At 54.6% G+C, this 23,765-nt stretch overlaps 3 protein-coding genes across 3 annotated transcripts; 2 read left to right on the forward strand and 1 right to left on the reverse strand.

Annotated features, from left to right (window-relative positions):
• The first annotated feature begins 685 nt into the window (after positions 1-685).
• On the forward strand, positions 686-6,798 carry GCAT (glycine C-acetyltransferase). Its single transcript, XM_075076905.1, has 9 exons — positions 686-1,088; positions 1,168-1,298; positions 1,912-2,013; positions 2,533-2,679; positions 2,967-3,121; positions 4,886-4,968; positions 5,334-5,505; positions 5,924-6,045; positions 6,442-6,798. The coding sequence occupies exons 1-9, from the start codon at positions 887-889 to the stop codon at positions 6,591-6,593; spliced, it is 1,266 nt and encodes a 421-aa protein (XP_074933006.1). The 5' UTR covers positions 686-886; the 3' UTR covers positions 6,594-6,798.
• Positions 6,799-8,928: 2,130 nt separating this feature from the next.
• Positions 8,929-10,682, reverse strand: LOC142049342 (noggin-like). The gene has a single exon (XM_075076980.1). It carries the CDS (start codon positions 10,562-10,564, stop codon positions 9,608-9,610), a length of 957 nt encoding a protein of 318 aa, XP_074933081.1. The 5' UTR covers positions 10,565-10,682; the 3' UTR covers positions 8,929-9,607.
• Positions 10,683-11,057: 375 nt separating this feature from the next.
• On the forward strand, positions 11,058-16,562 carry GALR3 (galanin receptor 3). The gene is made up of 4 exons (XM_075076969.1): positions 11,058-11,641; positions 12,941-13,312; positions 13,929-14,843; positions 15,559-16,562. Exons 2-3 carry the CDS (start codon positions 12,963-12,965, stop codon positions 14,812-14,814), a joined length of 1,236 nt encoding a protein of 411 aa, XP_074933070.1. The 5' UTR covers positions 11,058-11,641; positions 12,941-12,962; the 3' UTR covers positions 14,815-14,843; positions 15,559-16,562.
• The last annotated feature ends 7,203 nt before the right edge of the window (positions 16,563-23,765 follow it).

The following is a 23,765-nucleotide window of genomic DNA, read 5'->3' on the forward strand; positions in this document are numbered from 1 at the left end:
CACCTAAATCCCTTTGGGCTTTTGTCTCTAAGACCCTTGGACCAAAGGCCCCCAGACCACCTAGGCTGAGGGCCCTAAACCCCTTTTAAGAGCCTGGTGCCTAATCCTCCTGGAGATGAGGGGCCTAAACCACTCTGACCACAGGATTCCCCAGTCAGCTCTAGTAGAGGATGGAGGTACCTGATCCAGCTGGCCTCTGGGTCTAAACCCTTTGGGCCTGTGGGTCACGAACCCCTTGGGCCAAAGGCACTCCAATTCCTCGGGTTCAGGTATCTTATCTCCTTCAGCTGGTAAGTCCTAAATCTCTCAGACCAAAGGATCCTTGGTCACCGCAGCCAGGTGCACCCAGATCCTATAGACCCTTGGTTCATTACCCCTATGGGTAATGGTGAGCACCTATAAACCAGCTACATGCGAGGATCCAAGTCCCCTGTGCTGAGGACCCCAAATCCCTTAGGTGGGGGCACCTAATACTCCTGGGCTTGTTGATCCTCAAGGTCCATGATGACTTGTTGCTCCAAAATCCTGGGATCTTAGTACGTGACCACCCCTACAGTTCCTAAATCCCATGGATGGGGGTTCCCCTAAGACTCCAGGGATCCCAAATCACCTGGATTTGGGGTACCTACACCCTTTGGGACAGAGCCTACCCCCCAAAAACAAGGCTTGAACACCTACAGGGCATGCCCGAGCCCCTTCAGGCGGCAGGAGCCCGGAGACGGGGCGGAGCCACAACGGCGCCCCGCTCCTCCCTAGCCCCGCCTCTCCACGCTATTGGCCGCGAGGGGGGCGGGACCCCGGCGGCTAATTCCCATTGGCCGTCGAGGCCCCGCCCCCTGGCCGGCCGGCCGGGGCGGGGCGGGGCGGAGCGGAGCGGAGAGGAGGGATGTGGCGCGACGCGGCGGTGAGGCTGCTGCGGGGCGGCGGGGCCGGTACCTCCCGGGCCGCTTCGGGAGCGGCGGCGGCTCAGCTCCGGCGGCGGCTGGAGAGCGAGCTGGAGGACATCCGAGGCGCCGGCACTTGGAAAAGCGAGAGGGTCATCGCTTCCCGTCAAGGTCCCCACCTCCGCTTGGCGGGCGGCGGAGCCGGTGCGTACGGGGCGGTAGGGAGGGTTGTCGGCCTCTTTCACCCGGTGCGACGCCCGTGCTTCTCTCTGTCTTCCCGCAGGGATCCTCAACTTCTGTGCCAATAACTACCTGGGGCTCTCCAGCCACCCCGAGGTGATCCGTGCTGCAGTGGAGGCCCTCGAAAAGTTCGGCGCCGGGCTCAGCTCTGTCCGCTTCATCTGTGGTACCCAGGTATTGGGCACCGGGGCGGCATCCCCTGCTGCGGGGTAGTCTCTCAAGGAGCTCTGCTCAGGCTCCCGTTTTGGCAATTGCATGGGTGCACAGTGCTAAGGTACACGTGGCCAGGCAGAAGAAAAGCCTGCTGAGTCCCTGCTAGCCAAAGATCTGGAAATATGCCAATTTAAACCCTTAGAACCCTTCAGAGTGCAAAGAAACAAAACACCCTTCTGAATTCAGGAAGTGAATGGTCTTTTTCCCTCTCCTAAAGGTCAGAATTACAGCGAGCCTGACTTGAAACAGCTCTGTCAAACCCACCCCAGTTTATCTCTGCTGGAGCTCTTTCAGAGCTCCAGCTGGTTAAGTGCAAAGAAAACTCAGAACTGGTTCCCAGTGGGTGGGGAGCTTGGAGCCTTCCTGCTGCGCTTTTGGCATCCAAACCCACAACCGCATTTTAGGGCCGTGCTTGCAAATGCTTTCTGAACAGAACTAACTTCTCCCATGAACACACACCTTTTCTGGATGAAACCTGGCTGTTTCCTCCCCTTGCAGTCAGCGTCTAACAGCAGTGGGCAAGTGAGAACTTGTGCTGTGCTGCCATTGATGCTTGCTCCTCTCCTCTCTTTAGAGCATACACAAGGACTTGGAGGAGAAGATTGCACGTTTCCACCAGCGGGAAGACGCCATTCTGTATGCCAGCTGCTTTGATGCCAATGCTGGCATCTTTGAGGTTTGTAGGGCTTTCCTTGTGTTGTGCATGGAGGAGGGAGGCAACAGCGATGCGCCTGCTGTGTCTTCCAGAGGCTCTGATGAGAACTCTGTGCCACAGAGAAGATGGCAGTGACTGGTGGTGGAGAACCCTGACTTGGTGCCCTTGGACTGGGGAGCCACGCGGAGCTGTTTAATCAGCCCTCGCCTTTCCCTTTCCCAGCCACCTCCAGGTTTTGGGGAGGGCTTCCATTTCCTGGGAGGTCTGTACTCCCCCTTGAAGCACAGGCAGTGGGAAGGGGTGATCGCCTAGGCTTGCTAGGGAAGGGGAGGGAGGTTTTGAGTTCAGAAGCCACAAGCCTGGCCTAAGGAAATTGGGGAATAAGGTGGCTGGGAAGGAAAGTGGAAAGTTTGGCAGTGCCAGGAGAGATGTGGCAGCTGCAATCAAATGCAGCCTTGTCCTCCGCACTGAGATGCAGGGAGATGTCGGTGAGTTGGCACCCTGGCACAAAGGATGATCCTTTCTGTTTGGCGTGGCCAGGCCCTGCTGACCCCAGAGGACGCAGTGCTCTCAGATGAGCTGAACCATGCCTCCATCATTGACGGGATCCGCCTGTGCAAGGCTAACAAGTACCGCTACAAGCACATGGACATGCAGGACCTGGAGGCCAAGCTGCAGGATGCGCAGGTATGGAGGTCTGCTCCCACCCCAATGTGAGGGTGCCTGCTTAGCTGTGCTACCTGCACAGTAACCAGCATGAAGGGTGAGCAGCCTTTTCCTGTGCAATAGGCATTGTTTTTGCCTATAGGCACAGGTAGGCAAGGTGGGGAAGCAGCTGTTCGCAATGCAAAACCTCCGTCTTGGTTAGATATATCCACTCCCTACAGGAGCTGGACTATGTCCCAGTCTCCTTTGCCAGCCCATCTCCTCAGGGTGACATCTTCACCCTGGGGATGCTGCTCTCCCTCCCATAGAAACATCGTCTGCGGCTGGTGGCCACTGACGGTGCCTTCTCCATGGATGGTGACATCGCACCCCTGAGGGAGATCTGCCAGCTGGCCCAGAAGTATGATGCCCTGGTCTTCATTGACGAATGCCATGCAACAGGCTTCCTGGGACCCAACGGCCGGTAAGTGGCCATTTCACCTCTGTTTCTCCCTCCCTGACCCTGACTAACTTTGAAGCAAGGCCAAAGGTGCTGATGACCAGCATATTTTTGTGTGGGGACTCCTGGAGCCAATGGTTCTTGAAGGCTTCGCACCCTATCTTTGGTGCACATGAGGGGACAGGTACTTTAGCAATGACCCATCCCAACAAGACGGCTGCTTCTCTGTAAGGGATGGTGTGATCACTTCACCTGCCTCTCCTGGCAAGCAGTTGGACTTCCTGATTTCTGAATCCTTCTCCTCTCAGCCATCACTTTCAAATGCTTAGGTCTTGGGTGTTTTGTGCTTACCTTTGATTAGTTCCCTCAGGGCAGCTTTTTCCTCCACCCCTGGACAACTTCCAGTGTCAAGCAGTGCACTTGCTGCAGGTGGTTACTGAGAACAGGTTGTTCACATGCTTGTTTTGTTTGGGCACATCAGCACCAAGCACTCCATTGTGTGGTCCTTCCTGCTCTCTACTGGAAGGTAGAGATCTGCGTGAGACAACACTTATAGGAATGAGCAATGGGTCCCTCCTCAGATGGAAGGATAGAGCAGGAGATGACAAGAGAAGAAAGTCACCTCTGAAAAAGCCAAGAGTTCTGTCTGAAGAACTCCCTTCCAGCTCTCTCCTCTCTAGGCAGATCTCATATGGGAAGCTGGTAAGTCCATATCAAGCTGTGAAATGGGTGAGAAGTGGGAACTAAGCAAGAAAACTTGCCTCATTTTCTCACCAAGGCCATGGCAAATGTTTCATCCTGGATCAAAATGATGGTGCAAGAGCCATCTTTTAAGAGAAGAAATGCAACTCCTTCTGGTACTTCATCACTAACAAGAGAGGTGGTCCTGCTGATCTTTAATATAACCTGGATGCTGTAGTTGTACTGAGCTTTCTCAAATTTAAGTCTTCATAAGGAAGAAATCATGGGAGGTCTGTTTGTCTTGTAATCTTCTTTGGGGCATGGTAGCCATCCTGTGAGTTGAGACTCATCATCCTGTGAGTTGTAGCTCTGTCCCAGAGGGCTCTGTGGTCCCACCAGCTGCCAAAACAACTGTTTGACTGCACTGAGGTGTGTAAGTGCACAACAGCTTGAGGAAGATGGAACCATTACTGAGCACTTCATGAGCTGTGCTATTTCCAGTGTGAACCTGATGCTGTTATCTACAACATTGTGCTTCAAGAGAGCCAACAGCTGGGTGGCCATGCCCTCTCCTGCCTTTTTGGGCTGGAGGACATGAAGCTGCAGAGTACATTTACCACAGCTGGTTGGTTCCACTAGCGTAGGCCTTGACACAGATGCTTTAAGCCTGTGTGTGTTTAGGGCAGCACATCAGCAATGTGCACAGCTCACCTCAGAGGACATCGGCTACTTTAGCCAGGCAACTGTTTTTCCCTGGTGTATGCTAACAGTGTGGCATGCCACAGGCATGTGCAAGACCTACATCAACAGCTAGTGCTCTGTTTGGGCTATTAAACTTCTTGTGGGAAGTTTGAGCACTCTTGCATCTGTAAGGGGTGAAGAACCCATACTCCTACCTTGGGAGATCCCAGCCCAGCCTTTCTGCAGGAGAAGGGAAGGTCAAAACTTGGGTTGAACTATCACAGCAGGTTATTATTGCTTAACCTGAACTGGGGGGCATCAGAGACCTGGCTGCTGGCACTTTGTTTCCCTTGTGTCATCAGGAGTAGAGCAGCTTCCCTGGTGTGTGCTGGCACAGCTGATAATGTGACATTCCTTTTTCTGCAGGGGTACGGACGAGCTCCTGGGAGTGATGGACAAAGTCACCATCATCAACTCCACCCTGGGAAAAGCTCTTGGAGGAGCTGCAGGTGAAGGCTTTTTCCTGTCCAAGACCCTCCATGCCTTAAAGAGCTCCACAGCATCACTTTGATATTTTCTTCCTTGGCCTAATGATAGAGGAGCAAACGCATGTTGTCCTGTTCTACTGGTGGCACCACAAGGCTGTGTCAAGGGTCAAGGGAGGTCCTGCCATGTGTCCTTCCACTGTCATCTTCCCCATACATTTGGGGTCAAGGTCAAAACTTTTGACAAAAGGCATCAGCTGTGATTTTTTTTAGGCCTGGTTTGTACTGCTATTCCTCCTGTAGGTGACAGGTTAGCTTTATTGAGGGGGCCCCCCTCTGAACAGGTCACTCTGGGGTGTCTTGTCCATTTCTCTTTCTTCCATCTGCAGGCGGGTACACAACTGGCCCCAAACCTCTCATCGATTTGCTCCGCCAGCGTTCCCGCCCATACCTCTTCTCCAACAGCCTGCCCCCTGCTGTGGTGGGCTGTGCATCCAAGGCCCTGGACCTCCTCATGGAGAGCAATGCCATTGCACAGTCCATGGCTGCCAAGACCCAACGGTGAGGGGGCTGTATTGGGGTGGGAGAGGTTCATTAGGAATGAGTTGTCCATGTATGTTTATTCACCCACCGGTGATAGCCATGAAGGTAGTCTGCAAGCCATGGCCTGGGGATGCTCAGGGGAAACTGCAGGATGCGCCTCTGTGTGTCAGACAGAAGTGCAGACAGTGTGTCACATCTGGATGCTCTGCATGCTGGAACACATCTGTCCCTCAGGCAGCTGCAGTCCCATGGAGCTGAGTAGGAAATGGCAGGAGGCCACTCCAAAAAGAGAGATCCCTTCCCTGCACAGAAGATGCACGGTGGAGCAGAACCACATGCAGCCCTCGGTAGCCAGGGCTCCCAGGGGAAAGCAAGGCAGTGGTTCCCAAGAACAGGGGTGATGAGGTTTTGCTCATCCTCTTGTTCTCTTCACCAGGTTCAGAAGCAAGATGACAGCAGCCGGCTTCACCATCTCGGGGAAAGACCACCCCATCTGTCCTGTCATGCTTGGGGATGCTCGGCTGGCTGCAGTGATGGCCGAGGACATGCTGAACAGAGGTGAACTAGGGAGGGAGCTCTGGATACAGACGCATGCCCTGAGGGAGGGGACAGCTGGTGGTGGTGCCACCACTATACCTCTTCCAGAGGATGTTCCTGCATTAAATCGGTTATTTCTGCAAATGTCCTCCTGGTCTCCCCCAGACATTGCTGGCTTCACTTCCTTTCTCTGTTGGAGGGGTTTACGTTAGCCCTCTTGTCCTGCCATGCTGAACTCCATCCCTGTACTGATCCTAACCCCCATTTCCATGCTTGGGAGCAGATGCCACTTGAAAACCCTGAAGCCTAGAAATGGTTATTGAGAGGGGAGGGAGGATCCAAAAGCCTTTCTATCACCCAGTACCACCTCAGCCTCCCTCCCAGCCAGCTCTGACTCTCCCTGCATTTCCTCCCCAGGCATTTATGTCATTGGCTTCAGCTACCCTGTGGTCCCCAAGGGAAAGGCCCGTATCCGGGTCCAGATCTCAGCCGTGCACAGCGACGAGGACATTGACCGCTGCGTGGAAGCCTTCACCGAGGTGGGACGGAAACACGGAGCGCTGCCTTGAGGGGCCAGGAAACACCTCCTCTGGCACCCTTTCTGCCCACGACCAAGTGCCTGTGCCATGGAAAAAGGCTTTACAAGCATGCTGCTGAAAGCAGGACCGAGCCTCAAGGCATCTCAGCCTGCAGGAGGCTGTGGGTGTTGCAGCATGCTGGCAGCAGCACTGACAACCGGCTCTTGTGTCATTAAAGGTGTCCTGCAGTACAGTGGGTATTTGTCCAGCTCTTGTTTTCTCATCCAGAAGCTGCAGCCCATCCCCATCCTCTTTTGCTGTGACATGACACTCCGCTGTATCTTCCTTGAAGCCTCAGTCCGCGCGCTGAAACGCTTCTGCTCTTTCCTGGCAATGGAAATGTAGCATTCCTGGTATGCCCAAGGTTGCCTGCTTCCTCTGTGCTCTCCTGTGGGTCCAGCAGCATCACCCCAGCAGGTCTGCCCACTGTAATTCCCCACTGAGGCGGGGGGGTTTCCCAAGCCCTTGGCAACCCCTGCCACTGGCAGCTGGTTTGGGAAAGAGGACATGGGCCAGCCGAAGCTCTGGTGCTCCTTTCTCCTCTTCTCGCTTTCAGGTGTTGGGTGCGAGGCTTGCTTAGAACTTGGGCCAGCTCTAATGCTTTGCCCATTGCTGCAGCACTCCCAAACCTGCCCTGGGGACTGCATCTCACCGCAAAGCGGCTGCCAGGCAGCAGGCAAGCCGAGGTGGCAGAGGCCAGCAGCTTGGCGAGAGGGCCTGCGTCTGCCTGGGGCTGAGGCTGGGGGCAGAACAGGGGACAGAAACCTGCAGTTTTCCTCCATCGGCTGCAATTTTCACACAGCAGAGAACGCAGCAGGCTGGAATCTCTGGATTTGTTCTTCCAAGCTGTGTTGGGGTAGTGATTTAGCACTCTGGCAGGAGCAAGTGGGTCCTGGGCATCTCTCAGGATTGCTTTGTTTGCACCGGTTTTGCTCCAGATGAGAAGTCACATGTGTCCTGCTGTCTGCCCACGTGCTGAACTGAGTACCAGCCTGCAGCCCGGGACAGACTCCAGCCAAAATGAGGCTGTGCTGTGCTTGGGTGCTGGAGCACTGGGTTGTGTCAGCAAAAGACCTGCTCCAAAAACACTACCTGCTGTTAGGCAGTCAGGGTCTGAGCTATGGGGTGATAATGCATCTGACCTGAACCAGAGCAACTGCAGAAGAATACAGAAGTTAATCCAGGGTTACAGTGCTTTACGGGATGCAAAAGGCAGGGGAGAAATGCATTTTCTATGGGGCTGCCACTGGACCTTGTTAGAGCACCTGGTGGTGTAACTGTGTGCCGATTTTATTTAATTTTCTGTCTCCACAGGGCCCTGAGCTCAGCCTGCTGATAAAGCACGATACAGAGTTCCCTCTGTGTGGCGCCAGGCCCTCGCTGTGTTGCAGACTCTCCCTCCTTATCAAAAGGCAATATTTTGGGAATGGGGAATGTAATGGGAAAATTGCAGGGGGTTGCACTCAGGCCTCTTTTGCAACCTGGAAGAGATGAAGCTGCAGCCAAATGGGCTCTGGTACAGGGGGTTTGAGTCCCTAAACCAAATCACTGCTGTTCTGAGCCCAATTCACATGCTCCCCCTTGCTCCCCCCTACTGGCACACCTCCATTGCACACTTGTACTATGCTCCCCCACGCCCCTCCTTCCTGCTGGTCCCCAGCCCAAGCCTCCCCCTCTCCCCTGGGCTTCTGCAGGCAGACCTGACAGTGTCTCTGCTCGGCTCAGGGCAACCAACGCAATCAGTTTAAGCCTGCTCCAGCTTTCAAGTCCTCCCTCAACAGGAGAGCAGTCATACAGACGTCTCACTGCTCAGCTGCAAGCAAGAGCAGCAGCAGCCTCCCTCCCCTGAGATGCATGCAATTCTTCTTGCACGCACACACATGCTTCCCCCCTTCCCCTCCTCCTCCTCTCCTCGCCAGGCGCCCTGACGTCCGTCTCCCCTCCAGTTCTCCCAGGCCTCTCAGCAGCAGACCCCCGTGCTCCTGCTGCCTCTCTGCTTGCTTCAAGGCCAAGCTCTGCAGCACACTGCAGTTTGCATGGCAGCGCAGGGAGTGCTAGAGCCTGGGAAAGGCAGGAGGTTCAAGTGATAGAACACTAGAAAAGAATAATGCAGCGCCCATCGACTGCAGGTACATGTTAATAATGCATTCCCAGCAAAGCCTCCAGCTCTTCGTTTCTTCAGGGCCTTCTGACCTAAGTCTGGTCTGCAGTTCTTTGCAGCTTTTGGCCCAAAGGACACAGTTCCCAACCTAGGCTCGCCAACCCACCCCAGGCACCGTATGCTGCGCTGCCAGGCTTCTGCCCAGGTCTTAAGCTGTCACGGCCACCATGTGGGATAGGCATCAGATCCCTGTATCTCACCTGTTGTACCTCAAAGTAGGGGACTGTCCTTTCCCATCCTGTTTCCATACACCCCAACCCCCCCAGATGCTTCCAGCCCTGGGTCCCTGCCCACCCTCCACTTCTTCCACCCTCGCCAGGCTGCTTCGTTGCAGTCCCAAACCTGCCTCCCTTCCTGCTGGTGTCCTCCAGCCCCCACACCACTGCTTCCACCCTGAGCTGTGACCCACCTCCTTTCACCCCTTCCCTGCCGGCACCCCCATGCCCTTTCTCCCTGCCCAGGCAGACAGGGAAGCCCCAGCTTGGAACAAGCCTGCTGGGGCTGATGCAAATGGGGTCTGAACCTGCCGTCAGGTAACAGGATTTTCCCATCCCGCATCCTTCGCTGGAGATAAACACCGTGCAAGGGCCTCCCACTGGTGCTAATGCCTCCCCACACCGGTGATGGGTGAAGCAGTCATCCCCCTCCCACCACCACTCCAGGGACTTCGGCAAGAAACAGCAATGCCTGCAGCCACTCCCCACTTCCTTCTGGTGGTTTATTTCTCCAGTTTGGGTAAACCCCGCCATCCCTCCAACCCGGGCGGTGAGTCCAGTTGGCTGCTCGCCTCTTCAGGCTGTTTGGCTGCAGGAACAGGCACCGGGGGGGTCTCTCCACAGCCCCCTCAGCGGCAGGAGCACTTGCAGGCGGCCACGACAGGGTAAGGGATCTGCCGCCAGGCGCAGTGCGGGGAGGTGGGGGACCGGGGTGCCCAGCAGTGCCAGGCCAGCAGCTTGATGTGGGTGAGCTGTGCGGGGCGGCAGGTCATGCCGGGGGGCCAGGAGCAGCCGGGGGTGCCGGTCTCACAGGCAGTGTGGCGCACCCAGCGGGGCCAGAAAATGGGTCCCAGATCAACCCAGGCAGAGGTGAGGCGGCAGGCAGCCCGCTCCACCAGCCACTGCCGCAGGCGGCGGGCCAGGGCCTCTGGCAGCTCAGGGGGCAGCCCCAGGCCAGGGGGAAGCAGGGTGGGCAGCTCCAGCCCCTCCGTCTCCCGCCACAGCTTGCGGCGGTAGCGCCCGGCTCCCTCCGCCAGGTCCCGGCTCAGGGACTCCAGGTTTTCCTTGTGGATGCTGCCGTTGCGGCTCCGGGGCTCCTCAGCTGACATCCAGAAAGGGTCAAAGGCTGAGCCCAGCAGCCGGCGCAGCCGCCCTGGCCGCAGGTGCCGGGGCTTGGGAGAGTAGCGGTAGTCCTCGGGGGAGAGCGAGAGGCTGTAGGGCCGCACCGGGGCTGAGGGGTGGCCACGCAGCAGGTGGGCAGCAGGATCAGCAGTGACAGGCAGCGGCGGCAGTGGGTCCCAGGGTTCCGCCGGTGGTGGGCCCAGCATACCTGGTGGCAGGATCAGGCAGAGGAGGAGGAGGAGGAGAAGGCAGCAGCCATGGCGGGGGCCCTCCATGGTGAACCAACACTGCAGCAGGCTGTGCCAGGTTGTGGGCTCTTGCTCCGCCGCATCCCCCTGGTTATCATCACGTCCCAAGGCACGGCCTTCCCCTTTTCCCTGGTTACAGCAGCTGATAGTGAGCCAGCCGGCGGGGACACCTCTCTCCCTCCCACCGGAGGGGCAGGCGGGGAGGGGAGGACACATTGTCTCTGCCACTCCACATCCTGCCCCATCATTGGAAGAGGCATCCAGGACCTTCCCAGCGAAAGGAAGCTGTTGGCCTTTGGGTCTTGCTGGGAAAGGACCACCAAGCTGTGCTCAACCTCAGTGGACTTGGAAGTCCGCAGGGCACAGGACCCATCGTGGGGGTGGACACAGCAGTGGGGCAGCGGGGCAGGAGTGCTGTGTGGGTCACTGTCACCTCTCAGCACATCAGTCAGCCCACAGGCTGTCCTGGGCAGCAGTGAGGGACCTGAACCTCTGGAGATGGCCTCACTGGTTGTCTTGTCCTCCCTCCCCACACTGCAGTGCCCCAGCAATGCTGCTGGAGGGCAGACCTGGGCTGGATGGAAACCAAAACCTGCTTTCTCCTCCTTCCTCAGGTCAGAAATTGTGGGAGAGGCTCAATCTCCTCTGTGCTGTGCTACTAACAATTAGTTAATAATAGCTAGTAATAGCAATTAATTGCTTGTGTTCCAGAGGGTTTAGACCCATGTCCCAAGGACAGAGCAGGGGCCAGGCTCACTGTGGTGGGATATTCATGTTCCCCAGAGGTGTTGGGCAACATGTCCTGAACACCCACATTGGGGGGTGCCCACAAGGCCCACTGGGCTCCATGGGACCCTGCCCCCCTCCATCCTCCATCTCCCACCAAAGAGCAGCAGCCTTTTTCTCTGCTGACCCCTCCTCGATGGAGCGGGGAGAGGCTGAGCTGTCAGGAAGGCTGGGCAGAGAGGAGTTAACTCCAAACCCAACCTCAGGGCGAGGGATAAAAAAAACCAACAGAGATCAGTGGATCAGTAGCAAGAGAAGAGGGAGGGAAAAGGGGGAGACAGCAAGAGAGAGCAGAGTAGCTCCAGGAGAGAGCTGTGTGTGGGAGCCAGTAGAAGAGAGGGCAGAGCTGGTAGCAGGCAGGGGGAGGCAGCAAAGCACCAGGCAGGGGTGATGGCGCTGCCCAGACAAACTCTTCGGTGACCCGCATCCTTCTTGCTGCTGCTGCCCAGGCTGGACCAGAGGTCTCCCACAAGCGAGCAGCAAAGCTGCAGGCCCTTCCTTGCTGAGGTAAGTACCCGCTTCCCAAGCAAAAAGTAGCCTCGGGCTCCCAGAGCAGGGACACAACAGTGCCCAGAGATGCCTTGTTGTCTATGTGCAAGTGTGTGCCTAGAGGGTGACTGGGGTCCTCTGCTTGAGCAAGGAGATCCTACAGGGCCAGGATGGAGGAGCCAGATAGTCATCAGTAGGACAGGGGGGACCGCAGAGCCAGAGAGGCAGGGATGACCTTTCAGTGCGATACAGAGAGGCTGCGCAGAAGAAGCGGTGTGAGCTGTGGGACGGGAAAGTGTGGGGCAAAGGAGCTTGCACAACCCAAAAAAGGGCTAATTGCATGTCAACAGTTGCTAGATAACAGCGTCTTTCCCTCTTGTTTGCTGCTCAGCGAAGGACAATTTGTTCTAATGATAGCACAACATGGGGAAGGCTCGTTAGGAGATAGGCTGTTGGCATTCCCCACCTAAGCGCAGCATTACTCAGGGCTGGAGGAAGTTTTGCAGCAAATCACAATATCTCGAGCTGCAGTAATAATTATGCTCCTTCACAATGATCATCGTGTTGTTTTCAGGAGGCTCCAAGGTCTTCCCCCATCCCCTCCTAGCCACCACCATCCAGCCCATGACCACCTCTCAGCATCAGGAAGAGCTGCCCTGAGTCACCTCTCCTCTGTGGAGCATAACTACTGCAGATGGAGCAAGGGGAAGCCAGCTCCAGGGTGGAGGTGGTCCCAGCTGAAGGAGCTTCCTTGAGGCAGGAGCATGGCGAGATGCTGCTGCTGTGAGGTTTCATCCAGGCATCAGGTGCCAACTGCTAGAAGCAGCACAGCCCTGGGGCAAGGGTGCCAGAACCACTCACAGTCCCTACGGCCTCGTGTCCCTTGCTGAGCCCTGTTGAACGCCTGCCAGGATTTAGACTTGCCAAAGCAAGCAATCCCAAGAGGATTGTAGGAGGAATGTAGGGGAGGGCAGGTGGCAGGGGAGGGGTCCTTCACGGGGCTGGGACCACAGGAGGTGCTGCGGTGGGGCTGTGAATGCAGGCAGGAGAAAGGGGCATTGGCCCCACTTAAGCCAGGCAGATGTGGGCTGACTGATCCCAACACCTTTCTTGCCAGTGATGTCACGAGGATCTTGATGTCATCATTTAACCAGCTGGTTGGGATTGGCATCTCTGGAAGAAACATGGGTGTCTGACAAAGGACGGGATCAGGAACATTAGGGCCAGAGCTCTGGTGGCCAGTGTGTTCAACACCAAGAAGCACCCACTTGCCTACCTCTGTGGACAGGTGCCATGTCTCCCTTTCTCCCCTTGCAGGTCCCTGCAGTCAGATGGGGAGATGCCGGGAGGCTGGAACACCTCCTCTGACAGTCTGGAGCTGCGAGCTGCTGGGATTATCGTGCCCATCATCTTCTCCCTCATCTTCCTCCTGGGCACTGTGGGGAATGGGCTGGTGCTGGCTGTGTTGCTGCGGAACGGCCAAGTCAAGTACAATACCACCAACCTCTTCATCCTTAACCTGGCCATAGCCGACCTGTGCTTCATCATCTGCTGTGTCCCCTTCCAGGCTACCATTTACACCCTGGATGGGTGGCTCTTTGGGGCCTTTGCCTGCAAGGCTGTGCATTTCCTGATCTACCTCACCATGTATGCCAGCAGCTTCACCCTGGCTGCCGTTTCTGTTGACAGGCAAGCATCCTCTCCCCTTTAAGTCCCTCAGCTCAGGGACAAAGTGTTTGCAACCCTTGAGCTCAGGGGTGGGAGAAAGGCCAGTCCTTACCCTATTGAGTGTCCTGTAAAGAGCAGGCAGGGTCTCCCCTGAGGGAGGGCCAAGACAGACAGCCTCCCTATCTCCCTGTGCCCTCTTACAACACCAAGGCAAGTTCTCTGTCTGGTTACCCAGCCCTCACTTAGGAAGGAGGAGTGCAGGCACATGCTGAGGTTTGGTATCTGCCATGCAAAACCAAGAACAGCAAAACCCCAGGGCAGCAATGCACCAGAGGAGAAAGAGGGAGCCCCCTGGGTCCTGCTCCTGCCCTTCTCTTCCCTGGTTCAAGAGGCATGCTGCTTGCCTTTCCTGAGCTAGCACAGCAGAGTGGGCAATGGAGATCCCAGACCCACTGTTGGGATGACCCTGACGCCTGTGTGAATTCACCGTAACCCTCTTGGTAGAGGTGGGGAGGGGAAGACATGAGTGGCTGTGTGGGAAGGTATGCACAAATGGCATCTTCACAGGGCAGGAGGGCAACAAGGTATCAACTCACCCATGTTGTGTTTGGTCTCTTCTTCATCCCCTCCTTGCCAGGTACCTCGCCATTCGCTACCCTCTGAAGTCCCGGGATCTCCGTACCTCCCGAAATGCAGGAGTGGCTATTGCAGCAATCTGGTCACTGTCGCTGCTCTTCGCAGGGCCTTACCTCAGTTACTACCAGATTGTCCATTACCACAAGGTGCCCATCTGTGTCCCTGTCTGGGAGGACCAGCGACGAAAGATTCTGGACATCCTTACATTTGTCTTTGGATACCTTCTGCCTGTGACTGTGGTGAGCCTGGCATATGCCAGGACCATCAAATTTCTGTGGACCTCTGTAGACCCCATAGAAAGGATCTCAGAGTCCCGGAAGGCCAAGCGCAAGGTCACCAAGATGATTGTGGCTGTGGCCATCCTCTTCTGCCTCTGCTGGCTGCCCCACCACCTGGTCATCCTGTGCTTCTGGTTTGGCCACTTCCCCTTCAACCGAGCCACTTATGCTTGCCGCCTGGCTTCCCACTGCCTTTCATATGCCAACTCCTGCCTCAACCCCATTGTCTATGCCCTCATCTCCAAGCATTTCCGCAAGCGTTTCAAGCAGGTCTTCACCTGCCTCTTCTTCCAGAACAAGACAAGGAAGAAGAAGAGAGTTGGAAAGAAAGTCCATGTGGTCAATGTGGGCAAAAGTTTCACCAACAGCACCAGAGGTTTCTACGGAGGCAACACTGAGGTGACCCAGGTCCCAGAGCAGAACACCAGGAAGAGGGACCCTGAAGGTACCAGTCATGATGCCAGAGCATGGACTCACCAGCTACAAGATGCTACGGTCTCTGTGCTGAAGGAGCTGCTGGAGGAGGAAAGTTTGGCAACAGGTGGCCATCCCCTAGCCATGACCCCTGCAAGAGGAACTGAGGAGTTTCTGACTGTTCATTACAGATAAGCAAAGTGAAGAAGCCTGTTTTCCAGCCTGTGAGTAACCACTCCATTCCTAAATGGGCAGAATAATGTGGGGCAGAGGGGAATGGATGCAGCAGAGCCACCAAAACCTCTTGTGGCAATGTTTAACCCATTATTCCCTCTCACCTTCACTCACTGGCCCACAGTATTCATTTAGGAATGGCCTATAGGCATTCATATAGGAATGGCATATAGGAATACAATCCACCCATGAAAATGCAGAGTGGAGGGGCATGTTAATGTGGCACCAAGTGACCTGGCTGGCGTTCCTGCAACAGGTTTTAAGGTCTCCATATCCCAGCTTCTTAACTTGCTAATTTTGTGCAGCACCTTGAAACTCTAAGAGGGAGGCAACCAAAATGAAAACATCCTGGTAGGAAATCCAGGCTGTTAAGGGCACATCAGAGCATGGTTGGGAAGGGTGGAGAGAGTGCATGGGGACCTGAGTGTCAGTAGAGTAGCTGGCAGCTTTTCTCCCTGGCAGGGCTGGGGTGCTGTGCCCAGCCCCAAGTGATAAAACTCTGTCCCCTGCCCACATGTCCTTTTCCCGTGGTCCAGGGGCAGCCCTAGCCCACCTCCATCCCTTTCCCTAGCCCCTGCATCCAAATCAGAGGGCCTTTGCCACACTGTCTCATATGCAAGGAATTCAGCTCTCTGTGCCAACAGCTCGATGGTGCAAACTCTGCGGCAGTCACTAGTCATACTCAAATTATTTATGCCACAACAGGTGAAGATTGGAAAGGCTTGTGTGCTGACACCTCTGCGTCCCTCTCCTCTGTACCTGTGGCTTCTCTGAAGTTCAAGGAGGAAAGGACCATCCGTCCAGTCTCTTCCCTCCACCCTGCCTTACCAGAAGTACTCACTGGAGGATATTTCCTAGAGCTCTGTCCCACCTGGCTTTAGCTCTTGCAAGCAGATCCTGCAGGACACCATCCCACTTGCTAATGCCACTTGCAGTTCAGAAATATTTCCTGATATTCCCATTCTTCTTAAACAAACCTGGTAACTCCTCCACCACGTTGTTCCACCTGATTCACTCCTCTGCTTACTTTCTTGTTGCCTTTTGCAAATTCCTGATGGATTGCTGCCTCCTCTTTGATCTTTGCTTTGTACTCAGAGTTTCATCCCTTCCTTCTGGGGCTGAAGGGCCTGTTGGTCTCAGGGCAGTGACATTACTCATTGGTATTAGCCCCATGTGTGTGGTTTACCGGCTCGGCCGCACAGTTTTTTTCCATGTGGTGGTGGTGATTGTACATGAATTGATGGCTGTCACCAAAGCAGAAGTAAGAGGCTAAGCTGCAAAATGAGCCATGGAGCCGGGTGACAGTTGTAGTGAGGCAAAGGAGAAAGTGACCCATGTGCACTTAGTTCTATCCTATCTCCTCAGCGACCCTTTCTACCTAATGGAGAGGGTTTCTAGGAGAGCATGAGGCTCAGCAGGTTGGGACATCTTCCAAGGCAGCCATTGCTGTGAGACCCATGTCTACCTTGGAGCAAAACTTTCTCCTGCTCTGTCCCCTGCTGGCCCAAGCAGCCGTGAAGGAGCCTTTGGCTGTGGTAGCAGCTCAACGACACCCTGCAGCAGGGCCAAGCATCCCCCCGGCCTGACCGTGGGAAGGATGGGAAGTGTCAAGGGGATGGCGTGGTGGGACAAATATATTCACTGGAAGGTGATGGAATGTCTTCCCTGTTTGACCTGAATAAACCCCAGTAATTTCTTTTGCCTGCTGCATTTGCTGTGTGCTGGATACAACCTCTGCCCTGTGTGGGGCTCTGCAGTTTGGGCTGGGGGTGGTGGAGGCTGTACCAGCTGTCTGACCACAGTCTGGTGCTTGCAGGTCACTAGCAGGGTGTCATTTGTTTTATATGACTTTGCAGTCGCTGCAGAACCATACAAAAGAAGCAAAACTGAGGGTTTTAAGATGGATCCAGCACTGCTGGTGTTCAAGAGAAAGTTGTAGGAGAGGGAGAGTCAGAAGCAGAGACAGGGAAAAGGAGGGGTGGTGAGAGGACAACATAAATGATAAATGTGTGATAGAAGCCTTCCACAGGGACAGAAAAATGGCGGTCAGAAGGCAGGTCGAAGTGAGGGGCTAGAAGCAGAGGGCAGAAGGAAGGATGAGGGGGCATGAGAGAAGTGTGTAGCAATGTGCTGGCAGAGCACATGCATTTTGGCAGGAGCCTTCTCCCCACCCCAGCAGTGTCACACTGCTCCTGAGCTGGGGTGAGCATCAGTCAGCTGTGTTGGACCCCAGCCCCCCAGCAGCTTTCTCCAGGATTTTTCTGCATCATCAGGTTGCCAGAGAAGCCCAGAAAAACACCACCCATCCAAGCAAGGCCTTTGGTCAGTCTAGCATACATGGGAGGGAGGGACCCAGTGGGATTTGCATTGCTGCAATGCCATGATTTGCTGTGGTGCCTGGCAGAGCTAGGCCTGGGCACATGGCTGACTTCACTCAGCTCCAGTTTTGTCACATAGCCATGATGTGAGTGGAGAGGGGAGAGGGACTGAGCGGGGTACTCAGCTTCCCCAGCATGCCAAGTCCATGTGCCAAAGGTAATAGTGCCTGAGGCCATCCTCTGCGGGGATGTGACAGCTTCAACATGAGGACACAAACTCTGTGATGCCACCTGGCTTGTGAGTGCAAGCAGGACAGGTCCTGCTTCATTTGCCAGCACAGGTGCAGCCCCTGAGCATCAGTCCTGTGGCTTGGGAGCTTTTGGTGATGCCTTAGGACAAACCCAGGGAGAAGCCCCAGTAAGAGGAAAAGACAAGTCACCTGAGAGACTGGGAGGTGGGAAAGGGACTGCTTTTGCTAGCCAGGCAAGCCCTGAGGAAGGGAAAGGGACCAGGCCATAGAAGGACCTCCATGGTGAGAGGCAAGGGAGAAATCTCCATTAGGACCACACTTCCTAACCACATCCCAGGGGCTTTGCTTTCCTCTGGGAGAGGCCAGGATCATTAGGCCCACACCTTATCCTCACTGAGAAGGTTTTCTGTTGGCAGAGAAAGAGATGAGCGTGCTCATTCAGACCCATTAAACTGAGATCAAGCCCCATAGAGCTCCTCAGTGACCTCCTCTGCAATCCTGCAGCCAGGACTGGGATGCTTCAGCCGCAAATCATCAGACCTGCCACCGTCCCAGCTCAATATTTACAGTAAACTTTACATGATTGCAATGTCCCTCATTTTCCTTAACGACATATGGTGGTTAATTAGTCCTGTGTGGCTCCTGAGTGTGTAACTCTTAACATGAAGCAGATCTTCACCCACAGTGCCCTGAGAGCAGGTGAAAGAGGGAAACCTTGACAGAAAGTGTTTAGTGAAAGCAATGGCATTGTGGTACACTCCAAACTTCCATACTGAAGCTAGGAAACAGCTACAGATTGTCATGGCAGCAGTAGGTTTCAGAGTGAACGTGTTTGCCCTGAACAAGGGTGATCATTCTCCTTCCATAGCAGTTCACTCCCCCAGCCCTGCTGCCCACAGCCAGCATGTGCATGGAGATATCCTTTCTGGCAAAGCCCTATAGGCTGATTTTTGAGGAGGAGACACAAGGACTGGATGTTATGGCATTATCCGTAGCCTGGAAATCTCCAGGGACTGCTTTCTGGTTAATTAAAACAGTGAGGGAGCTAATACTGGGGAGCCCCAGCAGGCAGAGGAGCCATTTACTTCCAGCCCGCTGATTGTCGGGATCCAGTTGCCTACGTAAGCCTGAAGCAAATGTGAAGTTTTTGGAGGCTGTGCAGCCCTGTCAGTGGTGTCCTGAGACCCACATGGGCTACAGAAGCTGCCAGTGTCCTCACTTGTCCCCATGCACAGTGGGACCTTGGCAAGGCAGCTGGAGATTGTGTCTAAAGCAAAGGGGGTTTGGCCCCATCCTTGCACTTTGACACTCTCGGTGCTGTAGGCTTTGTACAGTGGGGACGAGGGACATCAGGCAGCAAGGGGCTTGCGGAGCTGTGGTGTGTTTGTGAGCAGAGCCATGAGCCCCCCCTTTATTTCTCTTCTCTTTCCGTCCCCTGCTTCTGCTCGCATAAGTCTTCCCTTACTGCTTTGTCCTGCCCACTCTTAAAATTCCCAGGCAACATGGCATTTCTAACCCTCGCTGAAGCTGTTGCACGCCTTGCGAGAGCTCAGCTCCAAGGACACCCCTTTTCCTGTGCAGAGGCCAAACAAAGTGCTGCGTTGGGAACCATTTTTCTTTTTCTATTTGAGTGTTTATTGTTGCTCTCTGCACCTCGAGCCTCCCTCGCCTGCTATCCCTGTTTCTGTTTTCTGTAGCTCCCTCCCTCTGCAGGGGCTGCTGCTCCTCTGCAGCCGATGCCTTTCCGCAAGGTGTCCAGCGTGATTTGTCTACCTTCCCGGGCATGGCTAGGTCTGCAGCAACCTTTGCATGCAATGCCATGGCTGGTTGGCCAGCTCACATGGCCACAAGCAGCCTCCAAGTAACACAAATATCTGCATTGTTTCTCAGGGTGAGGCCCCACTTCACAGCCCAAAGCATCGGAGGGAGAAGGGAACAGTGGTCCTTAGCAGTGATGCAGCCCGACACTGTCTGTTCTTGCCCGTTTGTGGCTGGACTGTTTCTTGCCCCTGATGCTGGTCCTGGCTTTCAAAGGGACTGGATCAGGTCAGGACTCACTGCTGCACATCGGGGTGAAACCTATATAAAACAGGACAGAGAACACAGGGAGAAAACCTGGGGGAGCATTTAGCATGGTAAGTATCTGCAAACTCTGGCTCCCATCCCTAAGCTCTGCGTGGTGTTAAGTTCTGATGACCTGGACAAAGGGGCAGAGTGTACCCTCAGCAAGTTCACTGACGGTACAAACTGGGAGGAGTGGCTGATACACCAGAAGGCTGTGCTGCCGTTTAGCGAGATCTGCATAGGCTGGAGAGCTGGACCGAGGGGAACCTCATGAAATTCAGCAAAAGCAAATGTCAGGTCCTGCACCTGGGGAGGAACAACCCCAGGCACCAGTACAGGCTGGGGGCTGAACTACTGGAAAGCGGCTCTGTTGAGAAGGCCCTGGGAGCACTGGTGGACAGCAGGCTGACCCTGAGCCAGCACTGTGCCCTTGTGGCCAAGAAGGCCAACAGTATCCTGGGGTGCATAAAAAGGAGCATGGCCAGCAGGTCGAGGGAGGTTATCCTCCCCCTGTACTCTGCCCTAGTGAGGCCACATCTGGAGTACTGTATCCAATTCTGGGCTCCCCAGTTCAAGAAAGACAGGGAACTACTGGAGAGAGTCCAGCAGAGAGCTACAAAGGTGATCTGGGGACTGGAGCATCTCCCTTATGAGGAAAGTCTGAGACACCTGGGTTTGTTTAGCCTGGGGAAGAGTGAGGGGGGATCTCATCAATACTTACAAATATCTGAAGGGTGGGTGTCAAGAGGATGGGCCAGACTCTTTTCAGTGGTGCCCAACAACAGGACAAGGGGCAATAGGCACAAGCTGGAACACGGGAAGTTCCACCTGAATATGAGGAAAAACTACTTTACTGTGAAGGTGATGGAGCACTGGAACAGGCTGCCCAGAGAGGTTGTGGAGTCTCCTTCCCTGGAAACGTTCAAAACTCGCCTGGATGCAGTCCTGTGCCCCCTGCTCTAGGTGTACCTGCTCAAGCAGGGGGGTTGGACAAGATGATCTCCAGAGGTCCCTTCCAACCTCTATCATTCTGTGATTCTGTGATTCTGATTTTGGGAACACATGAGCAGGAAGGGCGGGTGCTGATCTTGGCTTAAGGAGGCTCTGTAGCCAGGAGGGGATTCCTGTCTGCCCAGTAACAGTGTACGTGCTCCAACTGGTTTCACAGCTCAAAGGCAGAGGTGAAGAAAAAGTGTCATGTTCTTGATATAGAGTGGGTTTAATTAAAACTGAAGGAGCTTGGTTGCAGCTTTCCACACAGCCTCCCCTCCAGACTAATTAGCATTCTGCAGTCTCCACTCCCAGCTTCTTGCCTTAATTAATGACTCCTTACTTGTATTTTCTTTCCTACTTGTCATCACTCAGGCCGATGAGCTTGGCTTTAACCCTGCAGAGGCCGGTTTGCCACACCTGCTGAGTGCAGCCGCGCCAGGAGCTGGCATGGGGCAGAGGGAACGGAAGAGGCAAGGGAAGTCAGGGCTTTGCAGCTAGTGGTAGGCACCAGCTCCCCTGCAAGCTGGGCATAGCTATGCTCTGCGAAGCAACTTAGTCCTACCAGTTGTGTGCTGGTTCTGGTGCTCAGGCATTTCCCCAGAGTGTGTGCCATGAGTCTGATGCTTCTGGGAGGCGTCAGACCCAGGTACCAAGAAGCTCACGTGCAAATATGGCAGCCCTGGTGCGGGTTCCCCTGTCTGCAGACACATGGGGCTGAGGGAGGCAGAAGGCCAGAGAAGCTGTTAGGACAGCTCCTGTTTCCTGGCAGAGCAATTGGCTCTAGTGCTGCCCTTGCACTCATGGGAACAGGACCTCATACACTCTGCAAACAGCCGGGACAGCACTGCAAATGCACCTCGCAGCCAGCAGCCTTGCCGGCCAGAGAGGTAATGGTGTGACGGGGTGGTCAGGGAACGTAGCACTATTAGCTACAGGGAATTCTGCTTATTTGCTTTTGGGTTTAGCTGCTGGTTCTTAATCCATGGCCAGCCGTAGCAGGTTGCCAGCAGATTATTTTAATTCTTCCAACAGCCACGTGCTTTCTTTGCCTCTCGGAGCTTTCAGAAAAGCCCAGAGGAAGGTTATTTGCTGTAGCTCCTTTATCAGCTTTCTAACTGAAACACTTCCACCTAGTTGCCCCATGGGCCCTGAGCTGCCCAGGGCTGCCCTCCCGTGCTGGCCAGGCACAGTGCACAAAGAAGGCATCTTTCTGCAAGTACCTTTCCATGTTGGAGGAGATTTGTCTTGCTCACGGAATGAGCGGAGGAAGCAGCTGAAAGGGTGGCTGGTTTGCCAGAGATGCTTCATGGGGCTTCTTTAGCAGCGCAGACGATTACAATGATGGATTTGGAGTTTGCTAGAAAGGCAAAGGTGGAGGAAGAAATAGAGTTCAGATGTTGGCTTGATACCCTGGAGTTTAATGATTTCAGCTGCTGAGAAGTGGAACAGATTCTTGATGTTTGCATATACTGCAGGGTGCACTTTGCGTTCACTTGCATGGGTGAGTGGCTGCTTCAGAGAAAGGTCTTTTGCTTAATAACATCCATGCGGCTTTTTTGGGAGGTTTTGTTCAGGGCTGTTGCTTCTCCTGTGGGTCCTTGGTGAGACACAAGCAGGTTTTCAGTCTTCACTTGCTTGGATGAGCCAGATCCTCAACCTGACTCGTTCTGGTTGTGTCTTACAGCACAGCAGTGGCTGTCAAGCCAGGGATGTTGCTGCTGGATTCAGTAGCTGGGGATACAGCATGTCACTGCAGAGCCGTGCTCTGAACAAGGATGGGAAATGTAGTGTATTTGAAGGCCAGGCAGTGGTGAGGGGGAAGCAGGGCCCTGGGTCAAGTCCCAGTTGCCAGAGTGTGCTGGCAGACTGACACCAAGGCCCCAAGGAGAGGGAACGCACCACTGCTTGGGGAGGGACCTGGAAGGTGTGTTTGATGGTGTAGCACAAGAAAAATGAGGAGGCTGCATTGAGTTTAATGACAAAATAAATAGCAGGGGAAACCTGTGCTGTTTTCATTCTTTGTTACTGCAGCAGACACCTCCGGGATATGTGGAAAGTTGCCACCAGCCTCACATCTATGGGTTACGCAGGGAAATCTGTGGCCCAGGATGCAAGGGCGGGGTAAAAGTTGCTGGGAGAGGCCGAAGACTCTAGACCAGGAGCAGTGGAAAAAGCAAACAGTGCCAGTGAACAGCTCTTGGCACAGTGTGAAGCCACACTCTCATCCTTCCCTGGAACCAATTTGTTCCTTCTTTCCCTCCCCATCACCTAACTGCCTTTTGAGATACAGCTGCTGAACATGGCAGGGTAGTCAAGGCTTTGGCATGACCAGCCGACACAAAGAAACCTAAAACTTTTCTCAGTCCAGTGCCAAACATGTGACATGGCTCTCAGCAGCTCAGTACTTCAGCCCTGCGGCAGGAAAGCAGAACTGGCTGTGGTGATTCCTAATATGATGCTTTTCCCCCCACCCTGAAAACCAGATCCACTTTTCTCTTTCTTATCTGGTGTTATCACTAAAGCAGCAGCAAAACTTCTTACAATCCTGCTCGTTTTATTTGCCTCAGCTCCTTGTCTCCAGGGAACTGCCAGCGCTGCCTCACCTCCCATGGAGGGAGCAGTGCTGCAAGAGGCAAGGCAAACACTTGGCTGGCTGCAGCACCCCCACCTTTCCCCTCCAAGCTCAGAGTTATAAAAAACTCCAGTGGGAGGCAAGACAAAGGTCTGATTTGCTGTGGACAACAATATCACGTGTGCTCAGGCTAAAAGCTTTGCTCTGAGTCCCAGCTGGGTGTATTCCTGGTTTTGAGGAAAGCTTCCAAGTTGCCTCTAGTTAGCAGACATCATCAGCAACTGAGGTAACTGCAGCAATAAAGAACATTTCATCCGCCTGCTCTTTGGGCATCTTAATGGTCTCCTCAGCAACAAGGCTGTTGAGTGCAGAAGCGTTGGCAGCTGGGTGTACGTGGACACCAAGACTAGGCTGTGAAGACAGGAAGAAACAAGGTAAGTAAACACTAGAGATGAAGGTCACCCGCTCCTCACACAGAGACCACTCTGGAAATTCTCTGCCCTGCCCAGATGCCCCTCCCCAGCCCCTCATCCCCTTGCTGTCTCTTTGCAGCACAGCCATTTTATCTGGTATGGGGAAAGGCATGAATTCTGCCACCTTCTCCCCACCAGCTCCATGCTTAGGCAGGAGTGCAGACTGAGCAAGGCTGCTTTTCTTCTTCAAAAAAGATTCCATCTTCCAGCTTGAAGCAATCCCACTGAGATTCTCTCTCCT

This window comes from Phalacrocorax aristotelis, chromosome 1 (genome assembly GCF_949628215.1).
Source record: "Phalacrocorax aristotelis chromosome 1, bGulAri2.1, whole genome shotgun sequence".
Classification (NCBI taxonomy): Eukaryota; Metazoa; Chordata; class Aves; order Suliformes; family Phalacrocoracidae; genus Phalacrocorax; species Phalacrocorax aristotelis.